Source organism: Colletotrichum karsti, assembly GCF_011947395.1.
Source record: "Colletotrichum karsti strain CkLH20 chromosome Unknown Scaffold8, whole genome shotgun sequence".
NCBI lineage: Eukaryota > Fungi > Ascomycota > Sordariomycetes > Glomerellales > Glomerellaceae > Colletotrichum > Colletotrichum karsti.
The window spans coordinates 270914-292857 of NW_024065908.1; the positions used below are offsets into that span (position 1 = coordinate 270914).

The 21944-nt window shown below is 54.1% G+C and overlaps 5 protein-coding genes across 5 annotated transcripts; 4 read left to right on the plus strand and 1 right to left on the minus strand.

Moving 5' to 3' along the window:
* Window positions 1–1677: 1677 nt before the first annotated feature.
* CkaCkLH20_03252 (transient receptor potential ion channel) lies at window positions 1678–4033 on the plus strand (the record flags this gene model as incomplete). The annotated part of the gene is made up of 3 exons (XM_038885971.1): window positions 1678–1996; window positions 2055–3632; window positions 3687–4033. The coding sequence occupies 3 exons, from the start codon at window positions 1678–1680 to the stop codon at window positions 4031–4033; spliced, it is 2244 nt and encodes a 747-aa protein (XP_038748480.1).
* Window positions 4034–9049: 5016 nt separating this feature from the next.
* CkaCkLH20_03253 (protein phosphatase methylesterase 1) lies at window positions 9050–10428 on the plus strand (the record flags this gene model as incomplete). Its single annotated transcript, XM_038885972.1, has 3 exons — window positions 9050–9276; window positions 9373–10199; window positions 10262–10428. The coding sequence occupies 3 exons, from the start codon at window positions 9050–9052 to the stop codon at window positions 10426–10428; spliced, it is 1221 nt and encodes a 406-aa protein (XP_038748481.1).
* A 517-nt stretch (window positions 10429–10945) lies between these two features.
* CkaCkLH20_03254 (uncharacterized protein) lies at window positions 10946–12463 on the minus strand (the record flags this gene model as incomplete). The annotated part of the gene is made up of 4 exons (XM_038885973.1): window positions 10946–11525; window positions 11582–11659; window positions 11717–12213; window positions 12278–12463. The coding sequence occupies 4 exons, from the start codon at window positions 12461–12463 to the stop codon at window positions 10946–10948; spliced, it is 1341 nt and encodes a 446-aa protein (XP_038748482.1).
* Window positions 12464–16329: 3866 nt separating this feature from the next.
* Window positions 16330–17333, plus strand: CkaCkLH20_03255 (short-chain dehydrogenase reductase family; the record flags this gene model as incomplete). Its single annotated transcript, XM_038885974.1, has 3 exons — window positions 16330–16357; window positions 16409–16847; window positions 16904–17333. The coding sequence occupies 3 exons, from the start codon at window positions 16330–16332 to the stop codon at window positions 17331–17333; spliced, it is 897 nt and encodes a 298-aa protein (XP_038748483.1).
* A 1773-nt stretch (window positions 17334–19106) lies between these two features.
* On the plus strand, window positions 19107–20888 carry CkaCkLH20_03256 (uncharacterized protein; the record flags this gene model as incomplete). The annotated part of the gene is made up of 2 exons (XM_038885975.1): window positions 19107–19409; window positions 19479–20888. 2 exons carry the CDS (start codon window positions 19107–19109, stop codon window positions 20886–20888), a joined length of 1713 nt encoding a protein of 570 aa, XP_038748484.1.
* Window positions 20889–21944: the final 1056 nt, after the last annotated feature.

A 21944-nucleotide genomic window follows, 5' to 3' on the forward strand; every position in this document is an offset into this window, starting at 1 on the left:
TGGTTGTGTTTTTGACTTTTGAGCCCTCACTTGCGTTTACGAATTTCTGACGAGTCCGTTCGACACGCTACTGTGTTCCTCCCTCTTCCTTGCAGTAGCTTCGTCCCATCTGCGCCTAACACGTAGGAAGCTGGACTAAAAACACGAAGGCTTGCGCGCCGTTCTCCCACGATGAGACGGGACGGCGAACGACAAGCAGCCGCACCATGCCATGGCTCATGCCGGTGCCGTGCCGCGCCAGACCAGACCACGGCAGATACAGAGAGAGAGAGAAAGAGAAAGATGGGAGATGACTGCCCGTTGTACCTGAAGGCCCAACCATGGGAGGGCCCTCGTTCGTCAGCGCCGCGTCGTGGGTCGACCCAATCCTTGGGTTATTACTGGACATAGATGCTGTAGGTACATGAACCCGACCAGGGGTGGGAGACACTTTTGCAGGCCTTCGGCTGGCTGAGAGGACTCCGTGAGCAAGGAACATGTCAGGGACGAGGCTCCAATCGAACTTGCGCCCGGTGGAGGCGCCCGGGGGTATGGACGGGGGTGGTCTTGAACACGACGACCTGGACTGGACTCTCTGAACAGCAGCTGCGGACTGCAGAAAGACAGCAGAAGAGAGAGAGAAAGACTCGATAACCAGGGTCCATGTCCTATTTTCATGGGCCGGTGGATGAGAACAGACGACGCTGAGGTCGCTTCCAGGCTTGGGTCCCCGTCTCCCGCCAACCATCGATCGCCAATCGCTTCCCCTTCTTGCCCAGTTCGTGTTCGTCCTTTTCCCTCTCCGTCTCTCTTGTCCTTCTTGGATCTGAACCTGAACCACCCATTCTCCCTTCTTCCCCTTCCTTTCACACCACACACACACACACATCCTCTCCACCAAACACCTCCTGACCGGCGTAGCTTCTCAGCATCGTCACCTTCCGCTCGTTTCATATACCCGCCCGTGGACTTTAGCCTCTTTTACGCCCAGCCACTGTCTCTCTCTCTCTGGCTGTCTATTCCAGGCTATCTCTCTCTCACACACACACTCACTCACTCGTAACATACCTAAACATCTAAACACCACAACCCGTCACCATAGGTTCTCGACCTTCTCTCGTCGACTCAAGACTCTCGACATCACAGAGGCCTCTCGAAGGCTCACCCCATCGTCACGATTCGGGCTCTGCAAAGGCACCTCGCTGCCCGCCCATACTTCCCTTCTTTCCAGGTTGATCCTCGGCCGCCTTTTCTTCCTCACTCTCTCCGTCCGATTCTGTAGAGCTGTGCTTGCTTCCCGTTTGCCTCTTACAACCTTCTTTCCGATCTACCTTCTCTAGTACTCTACAGTTTGTTTCCTTTGGTCTCACGACTCGCCCATATACCCTCGACGCGACGACGACGACTCGATAGCAATCACTCGCTTCACCAAAGAAACACCTGATTTCGCCACCCGACGAACACGGCATCTCTCTCACACAACTCTGTATCAAAGCGTATCAAATTTTGTTAGCTTGGGAAAGGGACGGCAAAGATTTTTGTTGGGAGTACTTGGAAAGAAAGAAGCTCGTAAAGGCTCAGAAAGCATAGACCTGGATATACCCATCAGCGGCTTGGGAACCATCATCGATTCCCGAACAGAAACGACGACGAACCACGAATTTTTTTACAACCCGAATCACATTTTCAACCTTCACAATGACGCGAACCGCATCGAGTTGGGGCCCGAGGAGGCTGTTGGCTTTGGCCGCTACCTTCGCCACCAGCACCGTCGCCGACTCCATCCTCAAGACCAGCAGCTTCACAACCTGCGGCAACGATTCCGCCATTACCGTACAGAAGATCGATATTCAGTACAACAACGACGACAAGACCGTCACTTTTGACGTAGCAGGAACGAGCGCCAAAAGCCAGAACGTCACCGCTGTATTGGACGTAAGCGCCTACGGAACCGCCATTTACTCCAACAGCTTCAACCCGTGCGACGCCGGCACTTACGTCGAGCAGCTTTGCCCTGGTATGTGACCAGTTGCCAGACTGCCAAGACTTGAACCCGTTATACTGACATCCCACAGTTCCCGCCGGATCCTTCGCCGCCCGCGGCACCCAGAAGATCCCCGATGAGTACGCCAGCATGGTCCCTGCCATCGCCTTCGCCGTTCCCGATATTGCCGCCATGGCCAAGCTTCAACTCAAGACCCTCGACACCTCAACAGAGGTCGCCTGCATTCAGTCACAGGTCACCAACGGCAAGACGGCCAGCGTCGCTGCTGTCTCGTACATCGCCGCCGGTGTTGCTGGCCTCGCTCTCGTCGCCGGTGGTGTTTCCGCTGTCAGCGGTGCCTTCGCCGGAGGCAGCGCGGCTCTCAGCGGCGGCCACGGCGGCGCCGGTACCATGAGCCCCAGTTTCACTGAGGTCGCCGGTTGGTTCCAGGGCATGGCCATGAACGGCATGCTTTCCGTCAACTACCCTCCCGTCTACCGCAGCTTCACCAAGAACTTCGGTTTCTCCACCGGTATCATCCCCTGGACTGACATGCAGGTCGCGATCGACAACTTCCGTGGAATGACTGGCGGTGACCTCACCAAGGACAGCGTCCAGATTCTCAAGAACAGCACCCTTGTTCTCAGCGACGGCTCGACCATCGACGGCAACAGCACTTCTCTCAAGGTCAAGCGTGCCATGGATGCTTTTGCTCTCCTCGCCAGAGAGATCGAGACGAGCGTCAACGGAACCACCAGCGGCGATTCTGGCGGCGACGACCCCGTCAGCACCATCAAGCAGAAGGTTCAGGGTATCACTGCTTTCGTCAACACCCTCAGTGTCCCCAAGTCCAACACCTTCATGACCGTCCTCCTCATCGTCGCCATTGTCATTGCTGCTATCATTGTCGGTATTCTCCTCGTCAAGGTCATCCTCGAGTTCTGGGCTCTCTTCGGCAGCTTCCCCAAGGGTCTGGCTGGTTTCCGTGAGCACTACTGGGGCTCCATCGCTCGTGCCATTACTCAGCTCATTCTCCTGCTCTACGGTATCTGGGTCTTGTACTGCATCTTCCAGTTCACCAACGGAGATTCATGGGCTGCGAAGGCACTTGCCGGTGTCAGTCTGGGTATCTTTACCGCCATTCTCGCCTTCTTCTCTTACAAGATCTGGAGCACCGCTCGCAAGCTGAAGAATGCCGAGGGTGACGTCGCCGGTCTGTACAACGACAAGAGCAACTGGATGAAGTACTCCCTCTTCTACGAATCCTACAAGAAGAGCTACTGGTGGATCTTCGTCCCCGTCATCATCTACATGTTCGCCAAGGGTACCATTCTCGCCGCTGGCGACGGCCACGGCATGGCCCAGACCTCTGCTCAACTCATCGTCGAGGGTCTCATGCTCATTCTCCTCCTGTGGAGCCGTCCCTTCGAGCGCAAGTCCGGAAACGTCATCAACATCGCTATCCAGGTTGTCCGCGTCCTCTCCGTTGCTTGCATTCTCGTCTTCGTCGAGGAGTTCGGCATCGCCCAGACCACCCAGACAGTCACCGGTGTCGTCCTCATCGCCGTCCAGTCAGCTCTGACTGGTGTCCTGGCCATCCTCATCATCTGGAACGCCGTCAACGCCTGCATCAAGGAGAACCCCCACCGCAAGCGCAGAAAGGAGATGGGTAAGTTCAAGCACGTCCACAATCTGAAAGACATGATCACTGACCCCATTACAGAGAAGATGCAGCGTGACATGGACACCCTCACGCCCCTCGACGCCCGCAACTCCCTCCTGATGGACCGTAAGGACCCCGAGCACGGCACCACCTTCTCCATGAGCAGCGTCCCCGAGAAGAAGGGCGTCCGCTCCGAGTCTCCCGAACCGTACCTCGGTGCTGCCGGCAACGGCCCTTACCACCCTTTGGCGCCCAACACGCCGTACATCAACCCCAACGAGAGCAGAGACAACCTCGTCCTCGGCGCGGCGCCCATCGCCGACAGGAAGCCCACGTTGCCCAACGTAGGCGGCTACGACAACGGTGGATACGGCGGCGGTGGTGGTTACCGGGGAGTGTATCACTAAACGTGATGAACTAAGGGAAGGGAAACGCCACCAAGCCAGGCGCGTGGCCTGAATGAACTATGAACATAAAAACCAATAACCCCCAAAAGTGTGGAATATGTATGACCAGATGGGATCCGATACCAAAGGTTCCATAAAGAGCCAAGCTTTATATCTCTATTTTCCTTATTTTTTATTTATATTCAAACTTTCCTTGACTAGTCTCTCATTTCTTCTCCATTCCCAAACACATACCTCTGCACATGGTCCAATGATGTTGACGGCCTTGTTGTGTCTTTTTTTCCTTCTGTCTTTTCAAGGAGGGAGAAAGCAACCGCAGCAAGCAGTCCACGCTCTCTACGTAGAAAAAAGTGTCAGCCTCATCAAATGAACAGACATTTTTTAATTATTCGACCGCAAAGGTTTCTTGTTTTCTTAGGGGTTTTTCTATATCAAAACAGTAAGAATAGGTGCATGGTAGCGAATTCGGTAGATACCTCTTTATTATTTCTTCTCATCCCACGCCGTGGACGTCTTTTGTTCCTTTGGCCATAACATTCAAGAGTACTGTATATACACAATAAACGAAAAATTAATCAATTGATAGCTCTATACGTCAGTGAAGGTATCGTATGTGTACGGATACATGGAGGTACATCGAAACTTTGAAGAGATCGTCGAAGGGGGGGCCTCAAGGGTGCGTGGTCTTGGCTTTTTCTTCGGCGGTGGCTAGTCATGTCTATCATGATGACTTGCCTTTCGCGCGTGGCCTGGCCCACGTTGACGCGTCCTTTGGGGGGTAAAGATCATCGTTTGTATGGAGATGGAGGAAAGGTCTAGACTTTTTGGATTTTGTTTGCTTTTTCTTGGGTGTTCGTTCTGGCCCTGTGAGGCCTTTTGGTCTGAGCGTCCCGGCGGTTTGTTTGTGTGGAATTGAGATGAGAGGTGAGATGAGCTGAGGTGTGCTTCCAGCCCCTTGCTCACATGACTGTTGCTTAGAAGTTTGGGTTGAGCTGATGGGTGCTGCGGGTCTGTGATGAGAGTGAGTTGAGCTTGAGGATTGTGGTTTGGATTAGGTGGTTATTGGGCTTTTGGCTTAGTTCCGTTGCTGGTTTTCTGAGGAGGACTTCGGTTGTAGATTGATGGAATTTGAAATTCGAGTCTGGGCCTGGAGGGAAGTGGTGCTCTATGAGATTTGAGGCGGGCGTTTGGGTTTGAGTTGGGATGTGGTTGTTTGTGTGGGTTGGTGGAGGAGGTAGGTGAGCTGAGCTGACCTGTGGTATTGAGTTGACCCGACCTGTGCTATCAAAGTTGAGCTGACCTGTGCTATGGATACCAAGTTGACCCGACCTGTGCTATCAAGTTGAGCTGACCTGAGGTGTGCCATGGATACTAAATTCACCTATCCCATGCTGTGGACACACAACTGACCTGACCTGTGCTGTCAAGTTGACCTGACCTATGCTCTGGATATGAAGCTGAGCTGACCTGTTCTATGAATACCTGTATGGTCTTCTTTTTATGGCACATGTATATCAATGACAGGTCAAGCGATCAACGAAGTCCAACGAGAGACCAGGTCTAACGTGGCCTGGCCGCCCGACAGCCTTTGAAACCCTCCCTCACCCATGGGAATCCTTCTCGGGTTTGGCGATATCGCTCCCTTTCAGCCCATAGGTACTGACTAAGTTGGAAAGCATGGAGCATAGAAAAGACCGAAACCGAGAAAAAAAAATGTGTGAAGGGTATCTCAGGTTACAGGAAACTGTCGGACTCGGATACCACATTGAAGTCGGGGACGGTGTTCAGGCACGGGATTTCCCCCTTTGATGAGTTTGGCAACGGCTTGACGGCGCATATCCAGCTTCTTGCTGATCACGTCTCAAGGCTTCACGACGTAATGACATCGCCAAGGATAAGGATTCGTAATTCGATATTATAAGGAATGCCTGCGCGATGGCACATATAAAGAGACTGCAGCAGTCCCCCGACGACCATCCGCGGGCCAAGTCCGGTTGCCAACTCATGTGCAGCAAAGCATCACTCACAATGCGGCCTACTCTGTTCTTTTTTACTCTGACTGTAGCTCCGTATGCAATGGCGCAAAGCTGTCGGACCGTCGAAACTTGCAAGAGCGGAGCATGCAACGTTGCGGATGTAAGAAGACCATTTTTATATCGAGAGACGCGAAATCAAGAAGATTTGAGGCTAATCTCAGAAGACACCTCGTGCGTGCGACTTTGGCTTTCAGAGTGCCCCATTCTGCAGCAGTGTAGGGACCCCACGCCGCGCTCAGGTCACTCATTCTCTTGCTGACACAGGTACACTAGGGCCAAGCTTGCCAGCCGGGAAGCTGTTCGAACTGTAACGCCAATGGTGTTTGTACTGTAAGTGAGAGTTCAAAAAACGTTGAATAACATCAACTGACATGAATCGGGCAATAGTCTTGCACAGTCAAATGCGTATGAATCCTGCCGATTTCGATTTTCAGTAGCTGACCCAAGAATTCAGTGTAACCGCGAGGGTAATTAACAAACGACATTCGGTGTAGGGCAATAGGCTTAGGTTTGTGTACGGGCATGGTAGACGGAGAGAAAAACATGTAACAAGCGGCATAGAGGGATCTAGATGAGACTGGCCTATCGAATTGAGCAGTTGACCTCTTGAGCTAACCTGACGTGCCATTTGAGTTGACCTGACCTACCCCAATGTATCTGAGCTGACCTGACCTACCCTCAGTTGACCTGACCTACCTACTCGACCCACATCAATGGTCCGGTTATCTTCTACTCAACAGCACTGAAATGATCGATCGATGGTAGGTAGATGAGCTCAACTGTGTTACCCGACAACTTTCATGTTCCGTCTCGTGCGCACATATCGCCAGGTCATTTGTCTCGCGAGGCAGCGCAGCATCCTTCCAGGAACGAGCGGCGCGTTCTTTCGCATCAGTGTTCATTTGCTGTGCTTGAAGCCTTCAACTCGCTCGCTTGTTCTGATTCTCGCTTGAGCTGACCTGACCTACCTATCCACTCGAGTTGAGCTGAGCTGACCTACCCTCCTGCTAAAGTTGAGCTGACCTGACCTACCTGATCCGTGCTCAATAGACTGAGGTGAGTGTTTGAGTTGACCTGACCTACCTACCCACTTGAGTTGAGCTGACCTGACGTACCCCTTGGAACTCATCTATGAGCTGACCTGACCTACCTTGTCTGTGCTCAGTAGACCGACATGAGTGTTTGAGTTGACCTGACCTACCTATTCACCTGAGTAGCTGACCTGACCTACCCTCCCGCGAAAGTTGACCTGACCTACCACTCTCATAACACGCCTTGTGTCAGATAGGCCAGCTCCAGCAATCGCACACCTTGTTTCGAAGAAGCAACATCCTCGCTTTACTCAGTGACCGTTGGATCATGAGTCGTCAGGGCAGCCTCGCGTCAATTCATCAGCGTGGCCTCACCAAGTCGGTAGGACGCGCACCGGCGCTTTCTCTCGACGATGCGGGCTTCGATTTGTGTAGGGACTCATTTGGAGACGCGACATGCGACACGCGTGAAAACTCCCAAAAGGGTCGTGGTCAATCAGATTACTCGGGATTCTCTTGACGAGCATCTGTTTCTGATTGAAAATTCGGCCAGAGGCGGGTTCTGCATTGCTTCTCTTGGCTGTGGATTATTCCTTGAGTTGACCTGACCTACCCTCCAAGCTGATCTGACCTACCTAAGGTACTGTTTGAGCTGACCTGACCTACCTTCGAGTTGACCTGACCTACCTTTGAACTGACCTGACGTACCCAACTACCTCAGGTCAGCTACGCGCCATCCAATCAGCACTTCGAATCTCAAGTTCAGCCCACAAACCCATCAATTTCCGAGAGTTGACCTGACGTACCCTCCTTCGCTTGAGTTGACCTGACCTACCCTCCGCTTGTCCTCGCCAAACTCATCCGACCTCCTATTCCCTAACCTAGTCGGATGTCTTCTGCGGCATCGTTGCTCAGATTGCGGATTGCGCGCCTCGATGGAGCTCATCTCGTTTGTTGCCCAAGCGAATATTTCCGCGCAAGTTGTTCAAGGGCGGCCCTGTGTTCTGTTTGCCGACTTGACCTGACCTACCCAACTCGCTTAAGCTGACCTGACCTACCCTCTTCGTAACTCGCCAGATTGAAACACTCTTTCAGAAACAGTCGGTGAAGAGAGCGCATTTTGTTAGTTTATCAGTCACTTCATTCTGCGCGCCGTGAATGATGCCACAGTGGCGCCGTTGGCTCAATTCAGATGCCAAGGAACTCACTCGTTCGAAAAGCTGCAACGATGATGGATGACCTACAAAATTCAACATTCACGTCAGCTCATTCACTGCAGTACTTTAGGTGAAGCCTGCTGCTTATTCAGGGGACACGTTCGAACCGACCAGGTTTGGTATCAATATCAATGCATCGGATCGCTGTTCAGTGTGAGTTGGATGAGTTCGCGAGTTCATGGCGAAAATTCAGGATGTCACTGGAGTTCATCTCAAGAGCCGTGATGAATTGTCACTGGCCCAAGAATGGAAGCAGCGGGTTTCCAGCCAGGGGCTTGCTCTTTCCAGGGCCTGAGTGCACAGTATATCATCGCGATCCGCGAAGACAGATCCGCACGGCTACTCGGTATGGTTATCGTGTATAGATGCACAGTGCTAACAGAAGCTCTGCCCCTCATCACCCCACTGAACGTCATCCACACCAAACGGTGCCCCAAACTTGGTCTCACATCGTCAACCCAGCCCATCGTCACCAGCACTCCTGCGGACATCGATCTGGCTCTGCCATTTTGTTCGGCCACTCCCCATCACTGGCTTACTCAGTCCCGGCATTGAACGTCGTCTCCTCGCAGTACCAGCTGCTCCTCTCGCCAGACCTGCAAGCTCCTCCCAATTCGCAAGCCAAGTTACACACAAACGAGCTGCTCATCTGCATCTCTACTGCACCCGCTTCCGCCAACCCGCATGGACTAAGCATTCCTTGGCAGTTCGGAAGAAAATCACCCCCCGAAAATGAGTGAGTTGCAAAAGGCCTGGGCCAAGAGGAAACTCGACCCGATGCACCCACTGCCGGAGCCTCTCAACGATCTCGACGAGGAGCCAGATCTCGACCAGGTCCCCGAACTGCCTGAGCAACCCGACGATGGGGATTCGTCTTCGGCCTCATCGGCCTCGTCCGCTTCCTCGACAGGCACCGTCATCCCGTCGCCCAGCCAGAACCTGTTCGCTCGACCTCAAGGGTAAGGAAATCTCATCATCTTCGCGCGAGTGACCCGAGGAGGGCGTCGAAGTGGACGGGAGATACACAATATTCAGGGCGCTGATTCAGCTTCTAGTGTGCCGCGGGGCCGCACGCTGGAACAGATTCCCTGGACCACCTACTTCGAGCGCGAGCTCTTTCTGAAGCCCGGAGGCGACGGTGACGGTTCCGTCACGTATCACGCGTACCTCAATTCCCCCGTCGACAAAGGTCCCTTGTTTGTCATGCACCACGGCGCCGGTTCCTCGGGACTCTCCTTCGCCGCCCTGTCGTCCGAAATCCGGAAGCGCCTTCCTTCGGCCGGCATCCTATCGCCCGATGCGCGGGGCCACGGCTCCACCTCCATCACGGACGGCACCGAGCTGGACCTCAAACTCGACATCTTGACGGCCGATCTTTTCAGCGTCATCCAGTTGACTAAAGCCCAGATGGGCTGGCGGGAGCTGCCTCCGATCGTGCTCATTGGCCACTCTCTCGGCGGTGCTGTCGTGACTGACCTCGCCAAGTCGGCCAAGTTGGGCAATTCGCTGCTGGGCTATGGGGTGCTTGATGTGGTGGAGGGCTCGGCCATGGATGCGTTGCAGAGCATGCTGACGTACCTTTCAACGCGGCCGAGTGGTTTCGCAAGCCTGCAGGCCGGTATCGATTGGCACATCCGCTCGCGGACCGTCCGCAATTCGGTCTCAGCCCGGACGTCAGTACCGGCTCTGCTGGTGTTTGATGACCAAACGGATCCCACGCGGCCGTGGCGATGGAGGACAGATCTTTCAGCCACACAACCGTTCTGGGAGGGCTGGTTTGTCGGGCTAAGCAAGAAGTTCCTCGAGGCCAGGGGAGGGAAACTGCTTCTCCTAGCGGGGACGGACAGGCTGGACACGGAGCTGACCATTGGTCAGATGCAAGGTGAGCCGGTCTTCATTGCAGCTTTCTGCTGATCGAGGCATCGAGCTGACATTATTTTCCAGGAAAATACGCACTTCAAGTATTCCCCGAGGCAGGCCATTTCATCCACGAAGACCTACCGGAGAAAACAGCGTTGGCGGTTGTGGACTTTTACAGACGGAACGACAGGACCGCGCTGGTGCTGCCGCCCAAAGTTGGCGATTTGCTAAAGCAAGGGAAGAGGGTCTAGAGTCGTGCCCGTTGGTGTTGATGCGTGCATTTAGACTCGTGGTTCTGTGTATTCAGAGTTATACCCCTGAATTCGCTCGTCGCCCGAAAGATTCTGTGCCGAGAGAGCACGGCGCAAGACTAACACAATCAAACAAAAACACAAACACGTCATGTTTTGACACCCGTTCGCATCTTTCTTGTGACACTGATCATGCCCCAGTAGCTATCGTTACACCGCCGAGATACCGAGATGTCTCGTTCGCATCTGATCACGGACACCCACGAAACTCTGCGAGTCACAAACTGCCTCATAGAAGACAGGCGTATCTAAGCGTTTTCCTCGAATCGATTCTTCCTTCGTGCGTCTCGCCATCAATCATTAAACTGGACAACGGGCCTGGGTCAAATTACCCGGCGAGGGGTATCTTTATCATATACATGTTCGCCTGCGTCGCTATTGTACGCTCCAAAATCCAGTTCCTCTCTATGTTCATGGTTTGCTTATGTTGTAGTTAGTAGGAAAAGGAAACACCTTTCTATCTCTCCATTCTGGTGTGCGGTCCCAGCCTCTCAGACGGCATATCCCTCTTCCCAGTCCTCTCATCATCGTCGCTGCTGTTGTCAGACACGCAAATCGTCGGCGGGAGGATGTGATCTATAGAATGCGACGTGATGTCGATGGTCGTGCGGACGTTGATGACAGGCCTCGGCGACGCCTGTCCCTCGCGTACGTGGCTGTGGCTCCTCTGCCCGAGGTCCGACGACGGCCTCGACTCGGGGTAGTCGTGCTCGTCGCTGCCCCTGTCCTCGCGGACGGTCTTGTTCAGCTCGATGTCGGAACCCTCGGACGAGAGCGCCCTCTCGATGTCGTCGTACGTGCGGCCGGTGGAGGTGCTCTTGTCCGAGACGATGCCCCCCTTGGTCGCCCTCGGCGTGGGGGGCTCTTTGGCACCCGGGTTTCCGTTCGAGTCGATCCATGCCGGGCCTGATGGACGGGAGTTTTTGCTGTTGGTGCTCCAGCCGAAGCCCCAGCCCTGGAAGAGGGGCCTCATGCTGGTCACGGAGGCGGCGATGATTCCTAACGCTGGTTCCATGACGCTCCAGATGGCGACGTCTCTGTTGATATGTTGTCAGTATGTCGGTGGCACAGCGGTGATGGTAAGCAGTCTTACATTGTCTCGTACAGAAAGTCCGCCGAGATGGCAAGGCGTCTGACGTAGGGAATGCGAATCATGAGAGCTACGCCGGCGCTGCAGATCCTCGTTAGCAAACAACATCAGCCCCAGGGGACACGGGTTTCCACTTACACCATGCCCATGCTGAGAAGCACGGCGACCAACGCCTTGGTCCGGCGGTTGAGGTTGACGTTCCACAACAAGGCTATCGGTAATAACCCAATGCACCAGTCAGACAGCGCCGAGATGATGCTGTGGGCGATGGTCGCGTCCGGGACGATATTGTAGTTGATGCACCTCCCCTCGTCCCCGTACAGTTGTCTCCAGAAGTACGACGGCGGCATGCACTGGAACATCATGATGAAGAAGAAGGCGACGGAGATGCCAAAGACGACGGCGAGGTTGACGTAGATGACCCATCGGTGGATCTTGTTGAGGGCGAGGCGGAGCAGGAGGAGGCAGATGGACGTCCTGATGGCCAGCGTGATCGGGGAGTAGAGCACCTCGCAGATGTACCAGGCCCTGAGGGAGGTGGCGGCTTGTTCGCGGGTGAGCTCCGAGATGTGTTTGCCGGTGGCGCCTTGGGTGACTCCGTGAAGGGCGACGCCGCCGTAGACGGTGTACATGAGCTGCGAGGGATCGCGTCAGTCTGAAAGCGGAGGAGGACTGAGTTGATGGACACGGCGAACTCACCATCGCGCCAAAGATGAGCCAGTCGTCGGCGGCTACGCTCTTGACTATGCACACTTTGACGTATGCTCTTGCGAGAACGAAGAAGCCGGCCGCGATCAGGAACGCCAGCTGGACTGCGAACAGCTCCATTCCCCGAGAATGGATGTCCTCGTGACTGACCCGTGCAAAGATGTAGTGGTTTTCCATGGCGCTGGATTGCTATCGCGATATCTGAGGAGATCACCCAAGACCGCCCACGTAGGGTGCCCATGTTGGAGGAGCGAGAAGAGCCTTATAGTCCAGACTCCTCCTGTCAGGCGCGAACCCGGATCTGTCAGGAATGAACTCCTCCGGCAGTGGAGTCCCTGGAAAAAAGAAATGGAAAAGAAAGCACGGCGTTTATGGGAGGGCTCCATGGCCGCATGGAGGTCGTTGTTCAGGTACGGGATACTTCTGCGGGTTGGCGGGGAGAGACTGCAACTTGCATCTGCCGCTGCATGACGGGCAGGGTGTGAGCAGGCATTTTGGCATACCGCGATGTGAGTGGCTCGTCGAGAGAATCAGGGTCATCCGAACCAGGGCCGTGTATTGGAACATGTAAGAAGGGCACTGCCAAATGACATACCCGCCACCGAGTCTGGTCTTCCCACGATTCCGACTGGCTTGCCTGCAAGTTGTATGCGTTCCGAAGGAGACGAGAACCCACAGTTGGAGAAAAGAAACCTCCACGGGGCCAGATGGAGTTCGGCTGACGGGTCAATCTAACAACACGAACGAAACTTCAGATGAAAAGATTTCGGTAGGGCAAGTATTGATAACTAGGTGAGAACCGTCTACAGAGGTAGGAACATCAGTACTCTGGACTTCAAGAATTTCCATCGCCTTAGTGCTTGGAAGAGAACGTGAAAGAACACCTGCCAACTTCTGTACAAACGAACCGTCGTGGCGTGCTCGAGAACTCCGCGAGGCTGAGATCCCTCCTTCACATTCAGACTTTTCCAAAGTCACTCCCCCGAATATGACACGTCTGGTAGCTCGGTCCTTGGTAAAATAAGGCGATATATCTCGCATGTTGGCTCTTGTCTTGGGTCTGGGGTCTGAAGCCTGCGACGTAGGAAGCCTGGCCACGACCGTGTTTCTCACCAGCGATTGCCGAGGGATTATGTGTCACCCCCTGCAAACGTAGAATGTTGCGCACTGCCGAGTATGTCTTGGATATCGCACATATCGTAAGCATCATGGTGGCGGGAGGCCCGTGGTCCTCGAACGACATGGTGATTCCTCAGCACGCTTTGGCCATATGGATCTTATTCGAAAAGAAAAGATGGAGTAGCGGCCTGGGATCTTGACTATGGGTGCAGGAAAATGCAAGGTGCGATCACTCAGTTCTCGTTTGTGACATATGCTGTTGCGTGATCCCGATTCCAGCGTCAGCCATATCGATTCTCGTCGTTGCAGCTTGAGCACACTTGGAGGACAGACTCCGCGGTGGCTTGTTGGGAGGGTTTTCCGCGCTCTCGGGCTTTCGAGGAACGACGGCGAGTCTTCTTCCTCAGCTGCATTCGAAATTAGCATGAAATAGATTACGGATGACTCTGATGGAAGACATCATACTACCCTATGCGATCCGCCGAATCCTGCTATCTCCCAGGGTGCTACCTAAGGCAGCACCGGCAGGTTGTCCCAGTCGTACGATTGTAAGGCACGTAAGGTAAAGTGACTTGCATACTGACCCAAGGCAAGATGGACAGGTTCAATGGGTGGGTAGCAGCCGATGGCAACATCGCCTTTGGCATATCGGCCGTAGCGGCTTCGAGTCGCCAGCCAATCACAACGGCCTTTTGCGTCGGAATCAGGGGTTTTCATGAGCCTCTGGAGCATGTCAGAATGATCATCCAACGGCCGTCGTTGTCGTAACTTCGGATATGCAGACTGGAAGTGGGCGTAACGGGGAAAACGGCCCAGGCCAAGCCGGCGAAAGGGCTTGAGTGATCTGTCAAATGCAAAGAAGTGGACTATGGGGAGGTTCGAGGACCCTGAGCGGAAAGGATTGGACTTTGCCCGTCTACTCGTAATATCTGACGGGTGCTTCTCGGGCTGCGAGAGGTCGAGATTGACAAGAAAAAGAAAGTTATTGGAGCCAGGTGGGGAGGAAGTTGCGGTGGAGGTCCAGCAGCGACGCTGCGGGGACCAGGATGACACAGGCCCGGGGGAGCTCCGGAGGCAGGGGCCGGGGGCCATCTCGCCAATCGTCAGGAGTCCACGACGTGAGAGGGCACCAGCCACGACGCGGATGGCATGTAAGGCACAAAGTGCTGGAGCAGATCTTTTGGATCCCGGACGGCTGCCGTGGTGTCATCCGGGGCGGGTTATGTTTGCCTGCCAACTTTGACGGGTTACATTGACAAGAGCTTGGTGCATGAGTACCGGCCGAAATACTGCTGGGCAACGGCTTCGAGGTGAGCCGGCCTACATTGCATCATGCTTTGCTTCAAGATGCAAGACGCCCAGGGCAGTTTCGAGATCGGATCGTGTTGAGGTGACAGCTCATGAAGCGGATCTGGCGCTTCTCACTTTCCCTGTTCCCCGACTGCATTATGCGTTGTGTGTTGTGGGATGAACTGCATTCCTTCCTTACATCTCGCAGACCGCGGATTGAAAGATTTTTCTCAGATACCCGCAGTTCGTTCTTTTCTTTTAGAGGCCTCTTGACGCTCTCGCCGTGATTATGCGTCTGGAGTGAGACACGAGAATCGCTTAAAAATGATCAATCACTTCTGAAAATCAATTGTGGTTTGGAGCCCCTCACCAGTGTCCGCAGCACTGGCAATTCTGCGTCGCTGCTGATTCGATCCTTTTTCTGTTCTTCATCAGCTCGGGTGCTTTGGAAATGTCTCGCGGGAGCGGCTTGCGGCTTGCCAGCCACGTTCGGACTTCGTTGGGCACAGTCTACCTTATGCTTGGAAACACGTGTGGAACAGATCTATGTCGTGCCCAAAAAGCTAGACGGGGTCGAAGAATCAAATGCGTGTCCCAGACAATTCCGAGTGAACGGAGCTCTTGACGCCTAAAGCCTGTCGTCGTCTGCGACTGCACATGTCGCTGCGCTGCGCATTGAAGCATTGGCGTTCGCTTTGTGGGAACCACCGAAATTTGAGACTTTTTTGGTCCCGAGGTCGAGCCGGGGAGGAAAAAGAAAATATCTCAAGCTTGTGGTCAGATTATGACGTTGACGACGTGGGCCTGGGCTCGCTTGAGGGCGCAGGTGGCTGACTGGAAGACATGAGGGGCATAGCAAAGTAAAGGAGAATAAGGCAATGCGGAGCATCATGGGCCTTTGACGGTCGGTGATGGGGTCCTACACGGTCTTCCGGGTCGAAGCGTCGTCCTACGGGTGCCTCACGGCGGCTCCGAAGACGGCACGGTGCAGTCCGCCCGAATTGCGGGGGCGGGGCCGTCCTGCTGATCGGGACGCACAGACCCATCTGGCCGAACCCTCCGGCTTTCCGATCGATCGAAATCATTACGTCGACTTTGCCATAGCGGGACCATTTCATAAGTCTCAAGCAGACGGAAGTTTCTCTCCGCAAATTCTATGCGTGGATGAGAGTCTTCATCTTGGTTACAGAAGCATTTAGAGAGTGCAATTAAGAATGCGATATCTAGGTAGACAGAAGGCACGCTGGTTTTGACCCTGCTGTTAGCAGTTGGGAATGAAAGAGAAATTTTTGTGAAGCCGTGTTGATTGTATTTTACGCTTCACATCCACTCGGTAATTTTGCGTGTTCATGACGGATGAAGTGAGGCTCTCCTGGGCCTAGACTGTGTAATGCTGCTGCAATTGCAGTCACAATGACGTCGTTGATGAGGTATGTGGATAACCCGCCCGCCCATACCTTCCCTGGGTCGGCTCGACGACATGCAGACTGCAGTTTCCCTATCTGAAATTCGCCTTGGGCGACGACATTTCTTTAAATACTTCATCCAGCGCCTGTTCTCTCCTCCGACTCCGATAAATTCTTCCCATCTGCCCTCGATACCACTCTAGAACTCAACAAAAGAAATCTACAAAAATGACGGACAAGTCTCAATTCCAAGAGGGTAAGCCTAAGATGGATCTCACCATTCGAAAACATGCTGATTTTTCAACAGGCCACTCGGTCCCAGTGACGGACCAAAGCTTCCCGGGAAAGGAGGGAAACATGCCCAACCCCACACCTCAGTTTGACCGAATCCCGACCGGCGATGGTGGTTCTAAGCTGTACCAAGCTGCCGGAAAGCTTGAAGGCAAGAAGGCCGTAATTACCGGAGGTGACTCCGGCATTGGCCGTGCTTCTGCCATTCTCTTCGCCATGGAGGGTGCCGACTCGCTCATTGCCTATCTCAAGGAGGAAGAGGATGATGCGCAAGAGACCAAGAAGCGTGTCGAAGCTTACGGCCGGAAATGCTATCTCCTGCCAACTGATCTGACCGACCGTGGCAATTGCCAGAAGGTTGTTGACACTGCCCTTGAGAAGATGGGTGGCATCGACATCCTGTTCAACAACGCGGCGTACCAGATGATGAAGGAGAACATCAAAGACCTCTCTGAGTAGGTTACATCTAACTTGGGTACCTGGTCGTTGCCATAAACTAATTCAACCGTAGGGAGCAATGGATTCACACATTCAACACCAACATCCACCCCTTCTTCTACTTGTCCAAGTACGCTCTTCCTCACATGAAGAAGGGATCGACCATCATCAACAACGCAAGCATCAACGCCTACATCGGCCGCCCAGACCTGCTCGACTACACATCTACAAAGGGTGCCATCATCTCCTTCACCCGCGGTCTGAGCAACCAATTTGTTGACAAGGGTATTCGCGTGAACGCCATTGCCCCTGGTCCTGTCTGGACGCCGCTCATCCCCGCAACGATGAACGAAGAGGCTCAGAAGCAGTTCACCGCCCCAATGGGTCGTCCAGCCCAACCCTCTGAGATTGCGACCTGTGTGGTGTTCCTCGCATCCACCGACAGTTCATGCATCAGCGGCCAGACCATTCACTGCAACGGTGGTACTATCGTCAACGGTTAAGCACTGGATATGCAGAGATCCGGCCAGGTATGGCATGTATTCTAGTTTAGTAATTAGTCAGTGTGACCACACGAATGAGGTATGACGCAATGAGAAAGGTTCTTCGTCAAAGCTCCGATGCTAGTCTTTAAATGTGTTATTATTGAACCCAAATCTTTGCTATGCACCGTTCACTTACCACAGTAAGTTCCTTGCAAACCTCAGCAATGGAACACTGGTCGCCGCCATTGAGAGCTGTCTGTTCAGCAGCAAATTACCTTAATTGATGATCATGTGTGAGAGTTGCACTAACTGGATACCGCTGGGGACACTGGAGACGGCAGGACTAACCGCAAAAGGCAGCGCAGCATGGATGAAACAGGGGACCGGGTTGAAACGTGTCCAACCACAAGCTGTCAAATTGTTAGCGAGATGCTAAAAGGCGGCGGGGAGGACGCGCTTTGCATGACCTGCATTTTGACTGTGGTTCTGGTGCATTTTGTGCATATTGGTCCATATTGACGTGTATTTACTTTGGATCAGCGACTTGTTGTTATTGGCTGAGATCAACGTCTCCGGCATACCACGGCAACCCCTTTATCTTGCTTCGTTTGTTGACGGCGACGCAACAGACACGACCTGTTGATCGAGAGCTGCCATTCGGAGAAGCTTTACGGCATCCCAGCCGACCATGTGCCACTCAGTTGTCAGTCAACGTGTATTGTTGGTCAGACTACCGAGATGCTTTTGCCACCAAAACTCAAGCGGGACAATGCGCCTCACAAGTGTTGGGCACTGGGCGGCGGTTGGGATAAGACGCGCAAGACTCATCAGTGACAGTTCTGTTGGTGGGTATCTTCGCGTATCTGGAGGTTGTTTCACCGCATCACGGATCTCTTCGCCCCCAGGTTCGTCTAGGTCTCCGTAATCACGGGGTATCGATGCTGGACGCAAACCGTTCCATAGCCTCTGTGACGTGACAAGTCGAGCCTTTTTCGGGTCCCGAACACGTTGGAACCTTGACGTCGTTCACGCTGGCTGTACAGAGTCATGTTTGGCGTTCTTAGGCGGCGGGATGCAATGGAAACCGAGATCGCTGGGAAACTCTATTGTAATAGTAGAGGCCTTTGCTAAGGAAAGACATCCAAGAGCATGGTTAGAGAGCATGAAATATTTGTATTATGCTACGCCGGAAATTAAGTCGCCTGGGTCTAGGAAGACCTGCCTGGAGGAACGAACGCCCAATGACAGACCCGCGCTGACTTTGGAGGTGCTCGGCCGCCAGGGCTGGAGGTAAAATGTACTTTTGAAAAGATCGTGAAAGGAGGCAAAATGTCGGCTATCACTCGTACCCGGTACCGCGACTGCCAGATCCATCCATCCACGACCAGAAACGGGCCCCTCCTCCAAAAAGACGTGTAAGGCGTCGCGCTTTCCCCTTCCCTCGTCACCTCCCTTGTCGCAGGCCCATCCCTTCATTTTCCCTCTCCCCCTTCCAGAACAACTCATCTGGTCTGCACTGCTTGTTTTGGCCGAGAGCCACCCACACATTCTCCATCCATCTGTTGTTTTTTCTTCTTTCTCACTTCTACAACACAGAAGAGCCGCCGCCGACTCGTTCATGTGTCTCCTCCCTCTGGACTGCTCTGCTTTCTTCTGTAACTGCTTGGGCCCCTCAAGCTGTGCACATCGGTAGCTGTCAGACTCCACAACCATCAAGTAAACAAACGAACCGCCTCTCTCGAATCGCATCGCATCGCATTCTACAGTTCCAACCCGCCAACGCCGGCAAACATGTCTGCCACGTACAAGCAGTTCCTGGCTGCTCCCAACTCGTCTCTGCTCGCGCCCAACGCCACCCTTCTGTACATCACCACCACCACTTCTTTCAATGGCCCTACCGACATCATCAAGCACTTCAACACCCTGCGCAACCAGGTGAAGAAGAAGAAGGAAGAGATTTTGGACGTCGTCGAGGGCCGCGATGCTATCGCCGCTGAGATCGAGACCTCTCTGGAGTTTGTTACCAGCGGCGGCACCTACCTGCCCGGCCTGGACGACAACTTCTTGGCCGACCGCACCGTTTTCCTCCCAATTGTTCGTTCTGCCCTGCGCTAGCAGCTTTCTTCTTCACTGCGCCATCTAGCTGACCTGTGACTCCTGCAGATGCACGTTGTGAACTTCGACAGCGAGGGCAGGATCGCGCAGATCCGCCAAAGCTGGGACCAGGGCTCCCTCCTCAAGCAGCTCGACATCATCGGAAAGTCTGGTCGCAACTGGCCCATCCGTGACAGCCAGGACCAGATCAAGATGATCACCAAGGGTTTGAAGGCTACCGGCAAGGTCTCAGAAGCTCCCGACACGAACGAACTGATCAACAGATCCCGCGGCAACTCGAGCAACGCGCTGCGCGACCCCCACGCATCCCTCTCCCTGTTTGCCCCCAGAGAGCAACAGGCTGAAGAAAGCCCGGCCCGGTCTGTCGTGTCACCTTATGCGGGTACCCGACCTCAGCAGCGGTCTTTCACCGATATTCTGGGCAACGCGGGTGCAGATGACGAGCCCAGCTCCCCCAGCGCAGGACGCGACCGCGTCGCTCCCAAGATCGGCGCTGGAAAGAACTTCCAGCCCAGTCGCCTGTTCGATGCTGATGAACATGCCGACGTGCCCGACAGCCCCGAGCAGTCGCCCGAGAAGTTCTACCGTCCCAACCCCAAAAAGTACCAGCACTTCGACTTCGCCGACGGCTCGGACCCGCAAGACACACCCAAGCCTGCCGAGGGCCGCCCCAAGGCTAGCAAGCACGACAGCAGCTGGGGTTTCGAAGACTTTGTCACTCCTCAGAAGGTCAAGCCTGGCAAGACGCTGCGCACTCAGGATGTGCGCCACTGGGATACCGACGTGACCAACGACTCTGTGAAGGAGACCCCGATCGCCCGTCCAGTCCAGCAGAAGCCCCGCCGCGACGCCGAGCCGCACTTTGAGTTCCAGGATGACGGCCCGGACGGTCAGCCTCGGCCCGCTGGTCGTCCCAAGGGTTCCGCGCACAACACTGGCCTGCACCTCTACGAGAACAACTTGTACAGCGAGGATGGCAAGCCCCTTCCCCCTGACGCTGACCGCGCTCTGGGGAACATTACAAACCTGAACCATCGCCACAAGGACTTTGACCCTCATTTCGCCATGTCTGACGACTCCCCCAGCCAAACCGGTCAGCAGCAACGACCCACTGTGAGCGACTCTCGCAAGAAGGCAGTGAACATGATGAACTCCAACTGGGAAGCCTACGACAAGTCTCCTGCATCTCAAAAGGAGAACATCCCTGAGCCTCAAGCAGCTACCAAGAAGGGCGGTATTCACATTGCTGGAAACGGCATGGGAGCCAGAAAGGCCCCGGCCGAACAGGAGGGCGATAGCCGTGGTATCAACATTGCTGGAGACGGCATGGGTGGTCGCAAGGGCGCCAACCGCAACTGGCTTTACGGCGGCGACGACGACGAGGAGGACACGCCCAAGGCCATCCCGCCCAAGAAGCCCGGTATGTCGGCGGCTCAGCAGAGCTTCTGGGACTTTTAAAGACATGTCCTTAGATCGACCCGCACAGACGACACGCGCGAGACCTCAGGGCCGCCCCTTTTTGATTGTTTTGTTATGACTCCATGTCTTGCATGCTTCCGATGATTCACGGAAGCGTTTACTGCTGCAATATTACCAGACCTTGTCTTGTTTACTCCAGAGCGGCTCGACTCTTCACCGGCTCTCTGGTGAAAAGTCTGGCTGGGCAATACCTGGATGTGAGAATGCTGTATTACGCCCTACACGGTGGAAGGGGGAGAAAGTTGTGTTGGATCAGGGGGGGCGGTGTGGAGTGAGGGGAGAAGAATAGGCTCCCCTGTTATTGTACTGTGTAAAGTTGTAAAAGCCCATGATATCCAACAGACCACCTATTTCTATTCAAATAACGTATGCGTTTTGCGAGGTTCTGAGTGATTGGTGAGAAAGGGCTTTGCAATATTGGGCTTGAACTCGGCTGCGCTTTAGGCTTGCGTGGGTAGTAGCGTCAAGACGACGGACGAGGTAAGGTACTGATATAAAAATGGAGGCCAGTCGGTTCACTTATTTGGCTCCGGTAAATAGGTCGGGAGACACTCGAGAGTTCCATAAGCCCATCACAGCATGAGTAGCCAAGCTTGAGCATAGCTCAAACTGTCGGATTGAGATGCGGATGGATCTGATGAAACGAGCCGCCTTCACTTCCACTGGTCTTCATCCTCGCCGCTCATTCTCGATCTTCGAGTATTACAGACGCCAGTGCGTCCAGTATCATTTCTGCCGTGGCCTGCAGAGCGCTGCACCAGCTCCGACCTCTCCGCGGTTTATGGGCGGCAAACTCCAACATGGGCGCCGAGCCTTCAAGGGGGCCTTCAAGGGAGACGATGTTCAAGTGAATCTTTGATTAACAGTGCACCAAAGCCAGATTTCCACCAAAGGTGTCTGTCTGTCTGCCCTGAGCTGATTCGTACATGTACCATATATAGCCTTTATATGTCAAGATAGGTATCCCGGAAAATTCCCCGTGGCATCCCAAACGCCTCGCTATCCGTCGCTTACGATTTCATTACATGAAAAGAG